The sequence below is a fragment of the Cucurbita moschata genome, unplaced genomic scaffold (assembly GCF_002738365.1).
Source record: "Cucurbita moschata cultivar Rifu unplaced genomic scaffold, Cmos_1.0 Cmo_Scf00025, whole genome shotgun sequence".
NCBI classification, from domain to species: Eukaryota; Viridiplantae; Streptophyta; class Magnoliopsida; order Cucurbitales; family Cucurbitaceae; genus Cucurbita; species Cucurbita moschata.
Genome location: NW_019268541.1, coordinates 1369964 through 1381439, shown reverse-complemented (window position 1 = coordinate 1381439; position 11476 = coordinate 1369964). Strand labels below are relative to the sequence as shown.

Genomic DNA, 11476 nt, shown 5'->3' with positions numbered 1-11476 from the left:
CAGGTACGCATTATCTTTGGGGTATAAATTCTATATAATAGCATTTAATTATCTTTGGAATATACATTTTTGAGATGAAAATTGAGATCTAATGTTGTGGCCATGATTTAGAACATTGTGATAGATCTAAATTTTCGTTTTATGTTTATTAAACATCTACTTTTTAAGTCCTTAAATGGCAGTTCTATGGATTGATTCAAAATGTTTATGGGATATTCTAAGTTCGAAGATTTTTTTATTTTTTTTTTATTTTTATTGAAATGACCTAAATCTTGAAAGTAAAGATATATAACATTTTGCTAGTATTAGCAACCCGTCAAAAAAATACGAGATTTAAAGTATAGGGATCTTCACATCGACACGAGAAGTGTTGTGCAATCTAGCACCATGCATTGTTACGAACAATATATGGACACTTTAATCTCCAAAATTCTTTAGTTTGATGAACACCCAGTTGAACCCACATACAAAATATGCACCTCTTTTAGTACAAGAAATCAATGAGGAAAAATATTGCTATATAAAAGCATATGATATGGATAATGAAAATACCTCTTCAATTAGGGGTTCCATCTACATGGAAAATATTGCAGCAGAGTAAAAGGGCCTGGTTTTGTTTTGTTTTGTTTTTTTGGGTATTGTTTATCAACGGTGTAGAAGCTAACTTAATTCGTCAAAATCAACATAGTACTACACAACTGTTTGGATAATGTTCTAATGTTTAACCAGACGATCATTGGCCTGTATCCTGCTCGATCACAAGCGATTGAACGGCCAACCGATTTGCATTGCTGTATGTCTTATGAAACAATCATAACAGACCATTGCGAATATCCCCACATTAGTCAGTAACTGCAAGACATAACTGAATTTAGACTGTCTATACGAACTTCGATTGAAGAGGAAAAGAACAAAAAAGAAAAAACGTTGAATCTGTCAATTTCAAACACAATAACATTCCTATATTCTTTTGCAAACATAAGCCTAGCTCAACTAATTGAGCAAAGAGGTTTGAGGTTTAAATCTCTCAATCTCACGTGCTTAACCTAAGAAAAAAAACACTCACATAATTTTTACCTCCAAAGAGTGAGATGAAAATAGGGAGTGAAGAAAAAAAAAAAAAAGAAAAAAACCACGTACCTTGTACACATTAGGCTGGACGACTCCCATTTCAGTTTTCAGAGTTTCACTTGTAGGGGGCAAATAGGATGGATGAATTGTGGCCGCCAAAGCCAAAGGAGTTGGATAGAGCCACCTTGATTTCCAATCTTTCTTTCTTTGGGCCCACAAGTATATTTGTGTCCTGTAGTTAGTCATTTGTTGGCATTGGAGTATGTTACGAAAGAGATTAAACAATGTCCATAATCATGAAAATGTGAAAAAGCGATCCTCATAACAAGCAACATACCACGCCTTTATCTGGGTTTTCTAAGTTAATATTTGGATGGATCCATCCTGTTCTTATGGCCTGTACCAGGAAGTAGTCTAAATGTAATTGGAAACTACATATTTAATAATCATGATGACAAAAGGTAAAATCGTATATAAAATCAGAAATGTATGATGGATAAGCTTTTCAGCAGCCTTGTTCACGATATGAATCATCAGACAGTTGAAAAGAAATTTGAGAAGCTTCCATTATTCAATTCTAATCATCACGTTTGATAAATCTCACCTGTATGGTAGCAACAGCCTCAACAGCACCAGCGGCCCCTAGTAGATGGCCAACCATAGACTTTGTTGAGTTCACTCTTAACTGCAAAATCATAGCAATGTTAAGCATGCAGAAACTTATATTTTAGACCGAAGTAAAAATTGTATTTGCATGGTTTAACCTCACGGTTCTTGCCAAAACAATGTACAAGAGCTTGATATTCTTTGACGTCTGCAGCTAGTGAAGATGTTGCATGCGCGTTTACGTAATTCACATCTTCCTTAGATATTCCAGACTGAGCTAATGCCTTCTCTATGCATAGAATAACTCCAGCCCCTGTTTAAGTTGTCATATAAAGCATAATACAAGATGTCAACACTCTGAATCGTGATTTTAATAAATTTTATTAAATTTGGGATTGGAATGCTTGGTGTTGGATTATGTTTAGGAATATGTAATAAAAACTTGGGTTTGTATAATTTTCATTTGATGTGAAATGAGGATTTATATTTTGAGTTTGTATTTAATGTAAAAGGTGGTTTAAATTTATGGAGCAAAACCTCAAACTTAGGCTACACAAACGGATTCTATGAGCTAGACATCTCCAAAAATGGAAAACACTAGTGAAAGTTATCCTCTTAAAAATGTCTCTCTTCAAAACCTGACCAGCACTCCCTCTAGTAAACAATAGAAGTAGAACTTTCTCTAGGGAAGGTCATGGTGCACACCAAGGGATCAATCTAGAGTGTGGTTACCTTCAATCTCATTTCCGTTCAAGAAGTGTATCTTAGGCCAGAAAAGGATTGTAAAGAAGATTTTGTGCCCTCTTAACCAACCATGGGGGCAGCCAACTGTCTGGATTTTCCCCATTGAAGATACAGTTGAACTTCTAATCCATCCCTCCCTCTAAACATCCAAAGATGTAGGCTCCCATCACACTCTCTTTGTCCAACACAACTACACAATGTTACTTATCAACTCCGCCACTCCCCTAATCCTTCTAACTTTTTTCATTGCACTCCCTATGTTCTTCCCATGAATTGTTGCATCTCCTCTCTCGATTGACTCAACTCCGCCTCCAGCACGTTTTATATACCTAAATTCTTCTTTGTAATAACAGAGCCTCTAATAGACATCCCATTTTCTTATTAGCTACCATCCTCTAGTGATCCAGCTCCAATAGAATTATAATAAAGAGAAAAACAAACATCCATTTATCCCACACCAAAAGTAATCATATACCCTCCCATTTTCCCATTCAAACCCAGCATTGTATACAAAATTCTTGGACCTGACAATTAAGAGACAACGAATCAAGAAAGACTCCTCCCCCATTAATCATCACCTTGTAAATGATCCCTGATAAAAATATCCCTTTAAAAAATCTACACCAATGGAGCAATGAAGAGAACTTATAGATAAATCCATAGAGAAGCTACCCAATCCTTTTAAAGATCATCTTACAGACCCAGTCAAAACTGAGACCAAAGGAGAAGGAAACTGATTAAGACACCCCAGGAAGCAAGAAAAGTAAACGCAAGTCAATAATTTGTGAGATAAACAGCCAACCTTTAGACCCACAGACAAAGTGTCCACACTCGCTTGCAACTGTAGCAGTACCCACTACTGCAAGCATACCTATCTGCACCACCTTGCAGGTAGCAATCCTTGACTATATGCCCGTCACCCTGCACTTAAAGCAAACACCACCACTACCAACACCATAACTACTGTGCTCGCCTTGGTCAGCAATAAACCTTTATCGTCCACCATCACCACATTTTCCTCCTCCACCACCTCTTCCTCTTGTTACTTCCACCTTTGTACCTACCTCTCCTCTGCCTTAGAACAACCATCACATTTTTGCCTCAATCACAAATTCCACATCTTCAACCCCAAGATCACAAAATGCCTTGAATCTGACGGAAGATCGGTGGGAAAAAGACTCCCCAACTCTTTGTCTCAAAGAAGGAAACAATATCCCATTTGGTCACTGGACCACTTCGTCTTCCCACTCACCCTCCTTCATTTCCAATCTCTTGCCACACACAACAATGACAGAACCCTAAGACTTCGCTCTCCATTCCCTCCCTTTAGTCTCACTCTCTCGAGGAAGGCTCTCTCCTTTCAAAATTATCTTAATATTTGATCTCAGGAAATTGGCATGCTAGCTTAAATGGTTTTAATGATTTACAGACTCTATTAATCCGTAACCAGTACTACTAGAATAAGTAGTCTGTTAAAATTCTGCCCAATCTAAACTCAGTAGCTCCTTAACAGAGAAGAATGCATTCATAACTATGAAATATCGAGAAAAACATATTATACATCAGTTGAGATATGGTGTTGGGAAGATCTATGGCATTGCTATTTCAAGTAAAACCTTAAACTGCATACTACAGAGCGCAAGTATTACGAACCCTAATGATCTTTGAACAGTTTATTTTGCTGTGTTTTAGATATAAAATCTGAGAGTACTCTAGGAGAGTCGAAATGGAATCGGTCACAAAAAATTAAACATTACACAGTTAAAAAGTTGTACAATAAAGTGTAATATCAGTATTAATTTGAAGTTGTATAATGACCTAAATTGATGAACGCATATCATTCTAGTAATATTTTTTGAAAGGTTACGACAAAGGTAGGGGTGGGGATTTGAAACAATAATCTCTAAGATTGAGTAGGGATGCCTTAACCACTAAGTTATATGCTAACGTTCGCATATCATTCTCATAAGATTATTTTCATAAAAGAATAGAACTTTGAAATTTTAATTATGAAATTACCATTGTTGAGATTTATTAATTTATTTATCCAAACCCATGATTTCAAGGGGAATAGAATAGCAGAGAATCAAGGATTTCTAAGCATCCTTTAAAATCAAGTCACAATTTCTCATAACCAAAATGAAGGAAAGAAACATCCTACCCATAACTATAACCGTTCTTACGTTTAAACCTCCAAATAAACAGGACCAATGGGGAATAATCTGATCTAATTGACTTCAATGTTTGTATGATCGTTCTCCTTTCATGTCAAAGTATCTTACACTGAGATATATCATTTTTTTGTCCAACTTAAAAGTTAAGTACAGTTGTTTGCACGCTACAAGTTATGTACCATGTGTTTTGCATATGTTGTGAAGATTTATGGTGTTACACATGTATTTTGATCTCAATGTTAAATTTCTTCACACTGAATAGCTGGAGTAATTCTTTAATTTAAGGAAAATAAAAATCTCCTGGAAAAGCTCATGACACAGTAAATTAATTCATTTAATTGTAACATAAAAATTAAGAATTTATTTAGAAAAAGAAGAAGAGAGAGAGACAGAGAGAGGAAATAGGATGAAAAAGAAAAAGAAAAAAACTTACATTCTCACTCATAGTAAAACCTTCCATGATTTGATTTTCGTTCGAGGGAAAGTAAGGCAATTTTCTAAGGAAATTTGATCATATTAGTAAAAAAACCTCAAATCCAGTTATATTTGGTATTTGAATGGATAAATTACTTGACAAAAAAAAGTGATACAAATCCAATGAAAAAGATGGACTCTCAATGATTAAAGATGGAGTTAAGAAATCTACTTTAAAATTAAATCCTTAATGATTGATTGACTATTTTTTCCACCTAAATTAATAATCGATTTGAAAGTTACCTCCAATTAGAAATCATTAAAGACTCCTTTTTAGAAGTTCATGAAGCCCAGTAAAAAGCATACCCTACCATAGAAAAGTGAACCACTTGGAGAAAATAATAAGACCCTTTAACTGGTGGAATTCCATAATTTAAAATTGTAAAAATAATCCAATTAATCTTACCACATAACTCAACTAGTTAAAGTCCGTCAGATATTTTTATCCCCACTCCCATAAGTTATTGAACTAATAAAATAAAATGATAATCATAATTAAAAATTCCAAAATTTGTTTTGGAACAGAAGAAAATCCATCAATTTCCCAGTTAATGATAGAGGATTACCGTCAGGGTGTGGTTCGGTCATGTGATAAGCATCACAAGTGAAACTTCCACCAAGAAATTCTGCATAGATTTGGGCACCGCGTTGCTGCAATTGTGGAATCAGGAAATAGCAAATTATTTCAGATACTTTACAACAAATAGATGCACGGGCTTCAGCAACATTATGAAAAATTGTGAATAAGATGACGTTGGAAAAACTATAATGAGGCAAGGATGAGAAATGCTGTAAAGCTTTGGACAGGAGGACGCTCCAGCAAAACAGGTGAAGTTGTCCTTCATTGAACTAGAGGATGAGGGGAAAAGATTCATTTGAAATGGTCATTAAAAATAATTGCACTGACCATACCTTCGCGTGCTCTAATTCTTCTAAAAGCAAAACTCCAGATCCCTCCCCCATAACAAATCCATCACGATTCTGTATGAAACAAAAATGCTAAGCATCAAAATGGAGATAACAAGCACATCAGGTTTATGATTTAAAGATTACCTATTGGTGACTTTTGCCGCATTTTTTTTAAGTAAGAAAGTTCCAGTGTTGCTTAAAAGTATGTTCACCATTGTACTTCCTATTTGTTCAGAGAAACGACACAGAACCACAACAAACAAAAATTATTATATTTTCCTATCAAGAAAAACTAAATCCTGCAACAACTTATTCCACCTCTTTGCAAGTTAAGATTGGATAAGAAAGTTCACCCAGGTTTAAGAGACCTTCTTGGTTGTTGATATTTTATTTATTCATGAGCAATGTTTTTGTTAACTGAAAAACTATGATTCAGACAATCAAAAGGAAACAAAAAATGAAGCTGACATTACAATATCCCAAGGCCTTGAAGCTTTGGTAGGATCACTGTTTCTTTGTGAAAGTGTATTGCAAGCAACAAACCCTCCCAAACCTAGAAGCAGTAAAATAAAATGGATTCACTTCGAATATCTCAGTCAAAAAGAGTTAAAAACTTTATTTACATAATAAATAGACAAATACCAATTGGTATGATTGCTGCATCTGAACCTCCACAGAGCATTAGATCCTGCACATAAGAAAACAGAAACTATAGCAACAATTCTGACATTTAAATTGTTGCTTTTCTAAGTTACTTTTTTTTTCTTCTAAAACTAAGCTTGCGCCTCCATTTAAACTTCATTTAACAGCATAGTTATCACAATATTATTCTTACATGCAACAAGAACAGAGTAAAACACATGGAAACATTTCAGTTGACTTGAGAATCGATGTCAAGAAAACATAGGATTTGGTTATGATACTTATATGAAACACTTCTCTAGTAAGAACTTCTGTGAAAAAAACAGTAGTTAAGTGCTCGTTTGCTTATGAATGCCAACACTTGTTTGCTTTGTTTATGGAGGAGAGCGAATAATAGCAAAGAAGAAGTGCGTATGGATTGTAATGGATACAAGGGAATGATAGTCTATGTGTAGAGACAGTTAGAAAAGGAAAAACACGGGGTTTTCAGTATGTTGCTAGAGAAAGAGAAGGAAGGGAGGAAAAGTGTGTGCTGTGAACTTGATGGAACTAGAATGTCTCTACTCTAGAATCTTGTAGAGTTGCTAAGCCTCTCAAGCGCGCAGTACTTGAACCACCCATATTTTCCAAAATATTCTTCGGAGCCTATCAACTAGCTTCCTCCAAGGCACTTGTTATTGAAATTTGCAAATATGCTTTCTGACATGTAGTCAAACTTCACGAGAGAATGCATATATTGAAAAAGTACTTTAGTCAGTTAATAGCCTTGTTGGGATATTGAAAAAACTATGGCCAACACACAAGTAATCAAGTAAGCCGCATACCAAGAGAAAGAGAAAAGGTTTGAAACTAGATTAATCCGCTCTTTAGTTCCTGAGCAATTGATAACTTACAGCTTCGCCTCTAATTATGTGATTAGCAGCATTTAGTATACAAAAGTTGCTCGTAGCACAAGCAGTAGAAATTGAATAGTTTGGGCCCATCCATCCCTACAATTTCAAAATAAGTATTTCACAATAATGTTAAGAAATCAATAGCTCCAATACCTTAAGAGTTTCTTTTTCTTTTTTCTTTTTAATTTACTGTATCCAGAAAAGGATTCACTGACCAGATCCATAGCTAGCATGGCAGAACCCATGTTTGTAGTTGCAAATGGAACACAGAAAGGATTCATCTTCTTGTATGAAATTCGCAATGCTTCAATTGCATCATTAAAGACCTATTCAATATAAGTTAATAGGAAGAAGTATTGATAAATAATAAGAATAACAATAAACGGAAAAAAAATCCACAGTAGCACATTCGAAATTAAGAAAACGATAAATTAACATTAAAGAAAATAAAGCTGCATTTTTTGTTCCAACTTAGTAAAAGTCAAATGGTTATCCTATAGTATCTTTGAGTAGAAAATCTGTAGAATGGATTAAGATAACAAACCTTTCTGGTAACAGTCTTACAAGTAGTCTTTTTCAGATGCAAAGGAAGTAGGTAAAATCACAGATTGGTAATATTACCCTCTAATTCACTCCCCTTGCATCAAGCATAGAATTAGGGATTACCTTCATGCCTCCCATTGCTGAACCAATCAGTACTCCACATTTAGTTTTATCCAACTCTTCTGTAAGCTCTTTCGTAAATCCACCATCCTCTAGGGCTTTTTTGCCAGCAATAAGCATGTAAAGCATGAATTTATCCATCCGCTTAGAGAATTTTGGTGCAACCCATCCATCAGTGGAGAAAGTTTTAATCTCTCCAGCAATTCTCTGAAAAAATAATCAGAATTCAAACAGACAAACAGATAACGCTGGTTTCAGGAATATTTTAGAGGAAGGTATATTTACGGTGGGGAACTGGGAACAATCAAATGCCTCAATCTCGCTAATTCCACTGACACCCTCCAGCAAATTTTTGTAGAAGATGTCAAGATCATGCCCCAAAGGCGTCACCACACCCATTCCAGTGACAACTACTCTTCTTTGTTTTGTATGGTGTTTCTTTTTCCTTCCCACATCTTCAGCTGGCTGAACAGCTATAGCGACAGTCTCACCTGAAGTTTAAATAAAATGACGATACAACAATCGGATTCAGTATTCTTTTCATTTTTTCACAGAATATTTCACATTGCCCTGTTTCTACTAAATAAAGTTTTTCAGGTCCAGTGACATTAGAATCCAACAGAACAGACCTAAACTATATACAGAACTCAATACCAACTTTTTAGGATCATGGAAACTTCATACTTGCAGGAGGACTAAGAAACAACCAGCTTCAGTGCATTGAAGAAATATACATGACAAGACTATTTATGTTGCGGACAGATAGTAATGTATACTGGTCAGAGAACCCACAAGAATATAGGTTTTGGGTTGAGGCAACTTAGAAGTATATTATTCAGGTTTGGGAAGTGCAGACCAGAATGGTGAGAGCCAATTAAAGGCAATGACGAATGACATTTGACATAAACTACGATTGTAAGTGGTAGAGAGAAACATGACAATGGGCGAAATGAAACACTGCAAAAAACAACACTTCGTGAACTCCAAAAAATAATAAATAAATAACAAACAAGAAGCGGTATGGGCATGACGAGTTGGGTCAGTGACAAATAACAAAGATTACAGCGTTGCAACGTAAATACTGGACTCAGCGGCGGTGGAAAAACATATTAATTCGATACACTTGTTGCCCGATGAAGTTGAAATTTAGAAAAGAAAAAGAGATGAATCTGAATCGAGTGGAAAAAAAAATGAAGAACTCGATAACGCCAGATTCTTGCCAAGAAGTGCCTATATTAATCTAATTGCTCCTTCCTTTAACAGGTCAATTTGAGAAATCAGCAAGAAAAATTAGGTAAACAAAAACCAAAGGTTCCAGTCAAGTGTAGCGAAAAGCCGGAAGCAGCAAGCCAAACAAGCAGATTCGAGTCAGTCCATGTAAGAGCAAAACAGACATGTAAGGTACTAATTCCAACCGCAATACAAATTCCAGAAACCACCAAAGAACCAGCACAGAACAGGTGAAAAGAAAAATACATCGCAAAAAATAACCGAGAACGGGAAAAGAAAAAAAACTCAATCACCTGAACGTGAAGCCCGATTTGCACGCCTCTGCCGACGGTTAGCGGGGAGAGTCTTAGGTCCAAAAAGTAAGGAGAAGCCATTATTACCTACGGAGGCGAGAGAAGAAAGGGCATAACTACTGCTACAGTACTCATCGCAGGGCTCAAAAGCGAGGCATGAGTTCATGAGGCCATGAATATTGAATCCACTGAAAGAAGAAACCAATCCAGTATTGAATTGGGAGGTGAAACTACAACATTTAGATTGCAGCTTCCTCCTTGAGATGGATGTCAATCTTTTGGAAGAATGACGGATGGAGGCATTAACAGAATGGTCCTTAAAGCAAGTGGCGGACATGCAAGCGGCAACAAGCCAAGTACAGAAAGGAGATTCAACAGAAAAGGAAGCCATGGAAGTAAACAAGAACAACAAGAACAACAAGAACAAGAACAAGAAGAAGCAGAGATAATTACAGAGGTGGTGGTGGTGGTGGTTGTGGCGTCGTGAGTAAGAGATTGATTGATTGTTGCATTTGAATCGTTGATGGTTCACAAACAAGTGTTGAAAGCGTTGAAGAAGAAACAAGCAATCTGAGTCGTCTGAGGAAGCGAACGACAACTGTTCTTCTCTGCACACACTCTTTCTCTCTCTTCCGTCTCGGAGTTTCTCTCTCTACAATTGGTGGAAATGGAGAGGAAGAAGCGTCTGAGCTTTACAAGATGCGCTACAACAAAAATTACGAGGATCTGTGACCATAAATATTTTTCCTTTTTTTTTTATTTATATTTTACTGATAATTTTATTAATTTGTAAAATTAAAAAATTAAAAAATTAAAAAAATTAAAAAAATTAAATATTATGAATATTCTATTGAGATGCTTGTATATTTGTATTTATCCATCTTTTGAAACTAACTTAATTACTATAATATAAAATTTTATTTAATAATTAAATGTTGACTTTTTTAACCCTATAAAGTTGAATGATAATTAGCCGGGATGGCACTACGATACGAGGGTCGTGTTGTTGTAGACTAAGATTACAATACGAGAGCGACATTGCATGTGAGAGCTTGATCTAGAGTATGGGCAAGTCAGCTAGGGTTGCAGACAATTGAACATGCACACACACGGGCAACGTGTGTGCACGCTCAACTGTCTATGACCCTAGTGACCGAACAGGCTTAGATTCTGTATGAGTTGTGTTTGGTTGACGTAAATAGCATGGTTTAGAGACCAGTAAATCTCTTATTTTGTGTTTTAATTATTAATTAAAAAAAATATATTTTATGAATAATTTCAATAATATAAATACACATCCAAAATGAGTAAGTGATAAAGTCAAAACAAACGAATTTAATTATTAACCGTAATACTTCATTAAATAAATATTATAAATTTTAAATTCTATAAATTAATGACACAGTGGATACTAGCTTTCGACCATCCTACTCTAAATCCCGTGACCTAAGCGAACACCCTATTGACACATAGGCATGTTGCAGCGTGGAGCGAGCTAAGTTTTATATTATATTTAAATTTTTTAATACGTCCTAAATTTAAAAAAAAAATTATATTAAAAATTCAAGAAAGTAATAAATAATTTTTAAAAAAATAAGTCTAGATAATCATAAATTTTAATTTTCGATTAAATTTATTTAAAAAGTATATTATATATTAAAAAATGGAAAAAAAATATATATATCAGGAAATTATTAGCCAAGCAATTCCTATCTAATTGGGACCCTCGGTTCGGCCGGTGGTCCACCAACTTCCAACCGGCGGTGGTTTACCTAAT

General features: G+C 35.2%; 1 protein-coding gene across 3 annotated transcripts; it reads right to left on the bottom strand.

Annotated features, from left to right (window-relative positions):
• Nucleotides 1-501: 501 nt before the first annotated feature.
• Nucleotides 502-10398, bottom strand: LOC111461770 (3-oxoacyl-[acyl-carrier-protein] synthase II, chloroplastic-like). Of its 3 annotated transcripts, XM_023105413.1 has the most exons (15): nucleotides 10153-10397; nucleotides 9700-9887; nucleotides 8462-8667; nucleotides 8180-8383; nucleotides 7729-7839; nucleotides 7514-7609; nucleotides 6621-6666; nucleotides 6452-6531; nucleotides 5982-6050; nucleotides 5636-5720; nucleotides 1836-1990; nucleotides 1676-1756; nucleotides 1409-1468; nucleotides 1141-1303; nucleotides 502-852 (listed from the first exon to the last, which is right to left on the bottom strand). In XM_023105413.1, the coding sequence occupies exons 1-14, from the start codon at nucleotides 10209-10211 to the stop codon at nucleotides 1187-1189; spliced, it is 1557 nt and encodes a 518-aa protein (XP_022961181.1). In that variant the 5' UTR covers nucleotides 10212-10397; the 3' UTR covers nucleotides 502-852; nucleotides 1141-1186. The 3 variants fall into 3 exon arrangements, 2 of the variants coding, with proteins under 2 accessions (XP_022961181.1, XP_022961180.1); XM_023105412.1 differs by having other exon boundaries at nucleotides 9700-10397; XR_002713643.1 differs by lacking the exon at nucleotides 502-852 and adding an exon at nucleotides 919-1040 and having other exon boundaries at nucleotides 1134-1303; nucleotides 9700-10398.
• Nucleotides 10399-11476: the final 1078 nt, after the last annotated feature.

Bases quoted from the DNA above. Each gene is read 5' to 3' on its own strand.
- LOC111461770 (XM_023105412.1), bottom strand. From the start codon at position 10,090: ATGGCTTCCTTTTCTGTTGAATCTCCTTTCTGTACTTGGCTTGTTGCC. The intron at 6,051-6,451 runs GTAATGTCAGCT...TGTTTCATACAG, and splicing joins CTTCAAGGCCTTGGGATATT to AATCGTGATGGATTTGTTAT. The intron at 1,469-1,675 runs GTGAGATTTATC...TTCCTGGTACAG, and splicing joins AGGCTGTTGCTACCATACAG to GCCATAAGAACAGGATGGAT.